This window comes from Bubalus kerabau, chromosome 1, assembly GCF_029407905.1.
Source record: "Bubalus kerabau isolate K-KA32 ecotype Philippines breed swamp buffalo chromosome 1, PCC_UOA_SB_1v2, whole genome shotgun sequence".
NCBI lineage: Eukaryota > Metazoa > Chordata > Mammalia > Artiodactyla > Bovidae > Bubalus > Bubalus kerabau.
Window position 1 is genome coordinate 248878863 of NC_073624.1, and position 8640 is coordinate 248887502.

Here is an 8640-nt window from a genome sequence, read left to right on the forward strand (position 1 = left end):
GCAGAGTGGTATAATATGAGCGCTTCATGCTTTAAGACAAAATACATGAAAATTGCTTGTCTAAAGAAATTCATTTGGAGGGATGTTTGGGAAACTGGGTATGATAAGAGCAAATGGGAGGGGTGGAGTAAGCTTCTAGGTGGAGTAATTCCTAGTCCCTCATGTCTGCCACTAGATGAACATGTGGGCAAGCTGTGACAAAATGAAGGAATGACCTTTCATGGCTCCCTGTCCCTTTTCTACGTAGTATTTATCATTGTATAGATTGTACTTTTTTATGTGATTCTTTGATTAATGCCCCTTTCCCGATTAGACTATAAATGTCATGACTGTAGTTTTATACTGCTCACTGTTAAATCCCCAGTGTCTAGCACAGCACTAGGAACAATAAATATTTGTTGAATGATTTAATAAATGATAGACCAATCTTTCCTTTCTACCATGTCCATGACTCTCCAACATTACGTTGTTAAGCCAGCAAACTTGGGAAAAGCTTGGTCCGTAATCTGTCCCAGACACCTAAGAGCAAGGTTTTCTCTTCTATGAGTTAGTTGAGAGCAAAAAGTTACCGAACTAGGAATTGTGGGAAGCATAGCATTGAGGAAGTGCGGTCCCAGTGGAAGATGAAGCCAAAGAGTTTAGAAAGGGATATTTTTGAAGAAACAATTCTGTTTTTAGAGGAAAACTTGGCTTTCTGTAAGTGTGAGCTTAACTTTTTCGGATGAATTTGGTATAATACCTTCCATTTTCTTCACAACATTGCTTGTTCAGCTTCAGGTTTGTAAGCTTGAAGTTGGAACTCTTGAAGTGCAAGAGTTGGAACTCAAGAGTTGGAGCTCTTGAAGTGTTTTTTCTAACACTGTGGTGACTTAAAAATGTATGCAAATTTTCACTGATTGATGAAGAGCTCATGTTTGTTTCAAGTTTAACAGAAACATATTTTCATTTGTTATCATCAAGTAAATGTTCTAACCAAAGAAAGGGCACTGCATTTATTCCTCAGCCTGCCATGTTCTAGGCTTCCTGTCTATGAATTCTAGTACCCAGATTGAGGAGCACATGGACTCCTCAGAAAGTTGAGGCTTCCTCTGCTCACATGGCTGTATCTCTCTTTGTGAGGAGGTCTTTGAAGCCTAGTTCCAGATAATGAGATGTGAAATAGACAATCAGGAATGTTGCCTTAATACATGCACACTCCATTTCAAATGGAATCAAAATTACCACATGTGAAATAAAAACATGTATGTTTTAGTTTGGGCTTCTTTCCTTTAATGAAGGAAAAGGAAGCAGTGTATCTCATGATCCTCCAGAGTAAACCTGAGCTCAGAAGGCAAGATGGAAGAATGCTCATGTGAAATGACTTTTTTCCAACGACTGAAGCATGAGAAAAACAGCAATATAGATAGAAGTGTTTCATATATATATGAACCCACTTGAGTTTTATAGACTACTAAAACTGAAATACACATTTTAGTATACAATTAGAAGATAATACCTAATTGCCAAGGATGCAATCTGGAAGAGAATACATTGAGTAGAGACAGCATCATGAAACTCCGCTCAGGGAATAACCGGTTAGAACTGTGCTGATTGGCAGTGAGAATATCCTTCCTCCCTACTCAGGTAGTAGAGTCGTCTCTCCAATGAACAGGTTCATTCTCCAGAGGCAATTATGTATAGTATTGGATTTGACTCCATTAACACAGCAAAAGAAGGCTGTAGAAGTCCATTGTGCAATAAAGTAAAGCCTCAGAATAAAAATACTTGTGTCTATGACAAATTAACTTCGTATGAGTTTAATATACGCAGTTGTCTGGGGCTTCTTAAAAGTAAAATCTGAGAAATGCTATCATGTATGTAGACATTCAGTGTTCATTATGTCATGAGTTTGAACAATGAGTGGCTCTAATGAAATCAATAGAGAGAGAAAACAAACCCATGAGTTTTGTGTTATTTAGATTTTCTTCATTGATATTAATAGCATAAGAGTGCATTTCTTCATTATATATTTTTTCATTGTCCATGAATAGGGACAGATTTAAATGTCAGTAAGTACGGTGTGCCACGTGATTTCATCTAATATGCAGTGAAACCTTAAAATGTCTTTTCTAAAGCTGGCTATTAAAGCATACAAATAGATAGCACACTCACTGTTCAAAACTGTTGCCAGACTGGTTTTTGATTGGGACCATTTGACACTGTAGAGAGAGCATAGACTTGGGATCTACAGATGCAGGGGTGAGCCGTGGATCTGCCACTTGCCCAAGTGTGACCTTGGAGACTGTATTCAGCCTCCCTGTAAAGTGGTTAACACCTAAACTGCTGTGCTTTTATGAGATTTAAATGAGATGAAGCCTCTTAGAGTACCTGGCCCCATGCCCAGCACATGGTAGTGTGAGCATGTTCAATAAATGCTTATTCTTTTCTGCTCCCCCTCAACCAGGGGCCCATCCCTTCAGTTCCCACATGGATACATGTGATAAAACTCATTTGTGGTTTCCAATTGTATTAGCAAAAAGAAATTGATATCATTTTAAAACAGTCTTATATGAAATCACTTTTATGTGGAAACTGATTTAAAAATAATACAAATGAACTTATTTACAAATCAGAAACACAGATCTCACAGTCAAATTATGGTTACCAGAGGGGAAATGTAGGGGGGAAGTGATAGACTAAGAGATTGAGTTTATCATATACACACTACTATATGTATAACATAGATAACTAATAAGGACCTAGTGTATAGCACAGAAAACTGTACTTAGTGTTCTGTAATAATCTATATAGGGAAAAAATCTGATAAAGAGGTGGATATATGTATGTGTATATGTATATATAACTGATTCACTTTGCAGTACACCTGAACTAACACAAGACTGTCAATCAGCTATACTTCAATGAAAATAAATAAATAAATAAAAATGGACTGACTCCATCCCTACGATTCTGACTAAAGTAACACCTTACCTATTCTTACTTGAAAAATAATACTCGGGTGTATATCTTATCACATATAAACCATGCAGTGATTCTGAGAGGAATTTAAGAGATTAATACCCAGATTTTACAGAAGAGAAAACTGAGGCTCAAGTTGTTAAAAGAGTTGCCACAGTGGGACTTACCCGTGGAAAGCTAGGACTGGTCCCCAGGTCTCCTGGCCACCACTCCCATTTATTGGAGGATTAAGCTTCTTTGGCATGAAGACAGACTGCTCAAGGATCAGATCCAGGTTTTGCTACAGTCTAGATGTGTGACCTTGGGTAAGTCACTTAAGTTCTCTGTTCCTCAGTTTCCCTAATGACAGAATGATTATAGTAATGTTATCATCATCGTAAAGTTGTGAACTTTTTAAATATAAGAAGAAAAATTACAGAATAAAAGATACCTGGAGCAAAGGAAGTGCTTGGTATATATTAGTTCTTCTTATAAATCCAGTGTTTTATCGGCTACCTGGTGCTACCTAGACATCAGTAAATAATTAGAAATTTTTGAAATAAAATCTGAACATCCTGTCCTAGGATTAAAATTAATCTCAGTTGTTTACTTTTTTGTTGCTGTAGTTCTCAAATACACCCCAATAGCCTAAATACTCTTGCCTAGCTGTATACTATGGCAAACCTGGTATATTTTTTGACTAGGAAAAACTGTCTGCTTTTTGTAAGAATAAATTTGAAATTTGAAATCGTTTCACAAATTTTAATCGGTCTCTTTGTTTGCTGTCACCCTAGGAACTAACTTCACCCTTGCGGAACTGGGAATCTGTGAGCCCTCCCCACACCGAAGTGGCTACTGTTCCGACATGGGGATCCTTCACCAGGGCTACTCCCTGAGCACAGGGTCTGACGCCGACTCCGATACAGAGGGAGGGATGTCTCCAGAACATGCCATCAGATTGTGGGGGAGAGGGATAAAATCCAGGCGCAGTTCCGGCCTGTCCAGTCGTGAAAACTCGGCCCTTACCTTGACTGATTCTGACAACGAAAATAAGTCAGATGATGAGAACGGTAGGCCTGCTTCTTAAATATTTTTTTGAATATTTTGGGGACTGTACCATGTGGGGTTTGGGATTTTTTTTTTTTTTAATAAAGAGGCATATAAAACCATTCATTTTCTTTTAAATCGACCTTGTCTACCCACACTGAGCTGAGGGAAAATAAACCAGCAAACCTCGAACACACAAGAAATGAGGAGAGAATTTTAAAATCTCATTTTGATGATAACACACTGTTAAGACATCATCAGTTGGTCTTATTAGCAAGTAAATTACATTGCAAAAGAGGCAACTTGATAAACTATGACCTATACCTAGAAAATGTCCTCTCTCCACAAGTTTCTAGGTCTTTGTATTGATTTCCCCTTCCCAGTAAACGGCAACCTGGGTTATTTTTTTTCATGAAGATCTCTTAAGAATCCTACCTTATCTTAGACTTTCATTTCCAGGCAGCAATGCCTCATATCCGTATTGAAGATCAAACTTGGAACAGATGCTCTGGAGTTTAATAATGACAAATAGGAAGAGACTTGTCTTCAAAAAAGTATTCTTTTCTATGTTTACTCTTCTCCTTGGTACCTATGTAGGTTAATGGCTTCCCACACCTTCTATCACAAATCACTATTGCTTATCCATCCAGCTTTGTAGATGGGTTTTAATGAAACTTTGAAAATTAAATGCTTCCGATCATTAAGCAGTAAATATAGGAAAGCTCAAGCAAGTCATTAAAGAGATAAGGTGCTTATTTGTGGCTTTCTTACCAACTCAGAACCGTGTTGAGCCCAAAACATTTTTTAAAAGATAAATTGCATTAGGTACGGTGGATTTATGGAGAAAACATCAAATGCTATGTGGTTTGTTATGAATAGATTTTGTGTTTGCTAAAAGAATTACCATTAAAATGTTTACAAATAGATCAGTTAAGGTTTCTATAAAACATTGTAAACATCTACTAGAGTAGCTCTAAGTATTTTCTTGCATTAAAAAAAAAGAAATTTGCAGGCAGACAGCTTGTTGTAAATGCAAAAGCATAGCTAAATATCATTTAATCTCCAAACCATGTTGAAAATATTAATACATCATATCCAGGGTAAGTTGCGTATATTCAAAAAGATGTCACCATATTGCATTTAAATTTATGTTTAATTCTGAAATAGTTTATTCTCTAGTGGGGACAAGGGAATGTGTCTTATTATGCCTCAGTTCATGTAGCTAATCAAGGTGTACTCTTAAGGAAAAATCTGCACTTGACTCCTTTTGAATTTTAACAAAATTCTGACACTTGGCACATTCAACACTCTAAAGGTGCTTATTTGATAGGAAATTACTTTTAGAAGTTTTCATAAAGGCATACATTGAATCCATTTACTGATGTACTGTTTCAGCTTTGGTGTGTGTCAGACATTATTGAAATGCAGGCAGTTTGATTGCCTAATAAATAAAATCACTTGTAATTCAAGAACTTACAGCACACCTTAAACAACATATTTTAGAAAATATTCTGGTTGGAATTCTCACTGGTCTCGTGGGATCTATAAAGAATCACCTATACATATTTCTAGAATTTATACTCTTTCTTTTTAAGCTATATACCTCTTAAAAACTCAGCTAATGAGGAGAGGTTTCTAGTGAAGCAAAGGGAGCAAAAATACTTGCCTTGAATTTACCTACAACCTTTAGGGAGGAATGAATTTTACAAGTCAAGATGTATTTGGTAAACCAATAGCAGTCACTTTTTTTCCAATATAATTTGAAACACTGTATTCAAACAGTTTTCACCTGGGGCAACTCTGTATAAATCCAAGTCCTGATAGGAAATATCCCTTAAATATAGTGTGATGATTTTTCGCAGTAATGCTAGTTCTAATATAGTCAGAATTTCATGACCGTAGATAATGCACTTGGAACCAGGAAGCAATTCTTTTGTTCCTGCATTTGACAGAGCATGAAAGTGGTTCTGAAGTTAGAGTTCAAGTTTAGGTAATAGATGGTTATTTCAAAACTTACAGATAGAATGTGTTCCTTTTCTCTGCTTTAATTTTCTCAGTATTTTATATATTCCAATGATATAGATAATTCAGGCTCTGTCTTCTTGGGGACTAGAAATAAAAATAAGAAAGTGTCCACATTACCTCATAAATTCCTTAACCAAATAAAAAGTGAGGTGTGAGCTACTCTGAAGACTGAGGTGTTACTTCAGTCAACTTTTTGCTCTTTCTTTTTGACAAATTCTTTTTAGCTCACACACACAAAAAATCAATGCGTTTTCACCTGACTGATTTTTTGAAGTTTGGGAATGTATTATCATATAGATTGACAGTTTCCCCACTGGTTCCATGCCACAGTATGGACACTTACAAAGCCATCATTAATTTCTCACACTCGTGCCCCACCATGACTTCCTCCATAATAAACACTCTGTCCTTCAGAACCAAATCAATAACCTTTTAGGCATGTATCTCTTGAAGAGGAAGTAATGGGAATCTACACTTTAAGAAAGAATGTCTCCAATCTCATTTTATATTTAAGGGTATGTGGACACAGAATGAATCTCTTCTTTGGACCCCATATATTTTTATTTCACTTTTATGGTGCTATCTTGGGGTACAGAGATATTCACAGTTCTTATTTAAAATCTCCCTTAAAAAAAACTCCAGTTGTGGTTTTGCTATGCATAGGTAGCAAGTCAAGGCAGGTCTCAAAAATCAACTTGACTCTCTATAACATAAAACATGGATCCTACCTTCAAACTCATGTAATAAAAACCGCTGACTACTAACAGTCTTTTGTACCCGCTGCTGTGGCAAAAATGACCTACTAGGAACTAGTAACTTGAAAGTCCCATCACACTGAACACACAGATGAATTTGTCCTTCTTTTTTTTCTTTTTCCCAGTGTAGATTCTTCAAGGTTATCACCACTCACAGCTCTGCGTCTTACACATACTCCATGGCCACCAAATTAATATTGTACTGTTGGATCACTTTAAATAGATAAAGCGCTAATGTTCAGGTTATTTTATCAGATTCTTTAACTCTATCTTTAAGCTAACAAGGGCTTAGCTAGAAACAGCAGTGTGAGTTGCAAACAGCAAGGCCAAATTTTTGCAGCTGTGAAATTTGACTGCATCTATAGAAAGGGCTTTCCCAGTAACTCTAAATTAGAATCATTCCTTTTTTTGGGTAATAAATGTCCCACTTAAAATATGTCCTCTCCAAGGCCCTTTTTATCACCTGAGTTATGGAGAAAATGGGACAGTCACTAATACACAAGAATAACTAATTGCCTTCTTAAAAATGCGAAATAGCACACACTGTAAAAAACCTGGTCTACGTACCCTTGACTCCCTTAGGCAGTTTCTTCACCTTGGGGACTTAAAAATATCCTTGAGGTTTTTTTTTTTTTTTTAAAGCATAATTCTAGTTTCAGTTATTTTATTGGAAATCCAGAAACAGGGGGTGGGGAGGAAAAGACAAAGAAAATAAGCTTGGCTCTGGGATAGGAAGCCAGAAATCATAGAAAACAAATCTGACCTTGGATGAAGCTTTAGCAAAAATATCCTTCCTTTGTCCTGTTTGTTTCCACCCAAAGTAAATAAGGACAATGTTCATTTACATCTGTTGTCAATTGGGAAATTTATAATTCTCCTAATATACTTTGAGGTTGAAAATATAAATGTTGGGTTAATTCCATTACATTTCACCAAATGCATTTACAAAGCAAGCTGGCTCTTGGCATATAATGGATTTGTGTAAAGTGTGTTTGTGGAATCCAGATGCTATTAGATTGCGAGTCCTCTTGGAAGAGGTCTCTAGTGTTTCTCCCTCTGCTGGAGAACTTGAGCACACCCCAGTATTTGCTGCAGGTTAATAGAGCCATGAGGTGTGAACTTGGATGGGATGAAGGAGTTCCCTAGTCCCAGCAACAGTGTCTGTAAATTGGTACCTCAAACTAATGCACTGCATTCACTTGTCATAGGAGGTGGGTTTCTTAAGCCGTCCTTCTTTCCCTTCAAAAACCAGCTCCTTGTAGACTTTTGGGTCGCAGCCATTCTGACTGGTGTGAAATGCTACCTCATAGTGGTTTTGATTTGCATTTCTCTGATAATGAGTGATGTTGAGCATCTTTTCATGTGTTTGTTAGCCATCTGTATGTCTTCTTTGGAGAAATGTCTATTTAGTTCTTTGGCCCATTTTTTGATTGGGTCATTTATTTTTCTGGAGTTGAGCTGTAGGAGTTGCTTGTATATTCTCGAGATGAGTTGTTTGTCAGTTGCTTCATTTGCTATTATCTTCTCCCATTCTGAAGGCTGTCTTTTCACCTTGCTAATAGTTTCCTTTGATGTGCAGAAGCTTTTAAGGTTAATTAGGTCCCATTTGTTTATTTTTGCTTTTATTTCCAATATTCTGGGAGGTGGGTCATAGAGGATCCTGCTGTGATGTATGTCAGAGAGTGTTTTGCCTATGTTCTCCTCTAGGAGTTTTATAGTTTCTGGTCTTACATTGAGATCTTTAATCTATTTTGAGTTTATTTTTGTGTATGGTGTTAGAAAGTGTTCTAGTTTCATTCTTTTACAAGTGGTTGACCAGATTTCCCAGCACCACTTGTTAAAGAGATTGTCTTTAATCCATTGTATATTCTTGCCT

General features: G+C 36.7%; 1 protein-coding gene across 9 annotated transcripts in view; it reads left to right on the forward strand.

Moving 5' to 3' along the window:
• The window catches only part of LOC129638082 (teneurin-2-like), an 810988-nt gene extending 806882 nt beyond the window's left edge, over positions 1-4106 (forward strand). For all 9 annotated transcript variants that reach the window (XM_055562648.1, XM_055562638.1, XM_055562666.1 and 6 more), the window contains one exon: positions 3732-4106. In XM_055562648.1, the coding sequence (XP_055418623.1) occupies positions 3732-4024 (293 nt within the window). In that variant the 3' untranslated portion in view covers positions 4025-4106. The remainder of the gene's footprint in view (positions 1-3731) is intronic.
• The last annotated feature ends 4534 nt before the right edge of the window (positions 4107-8640 follow it).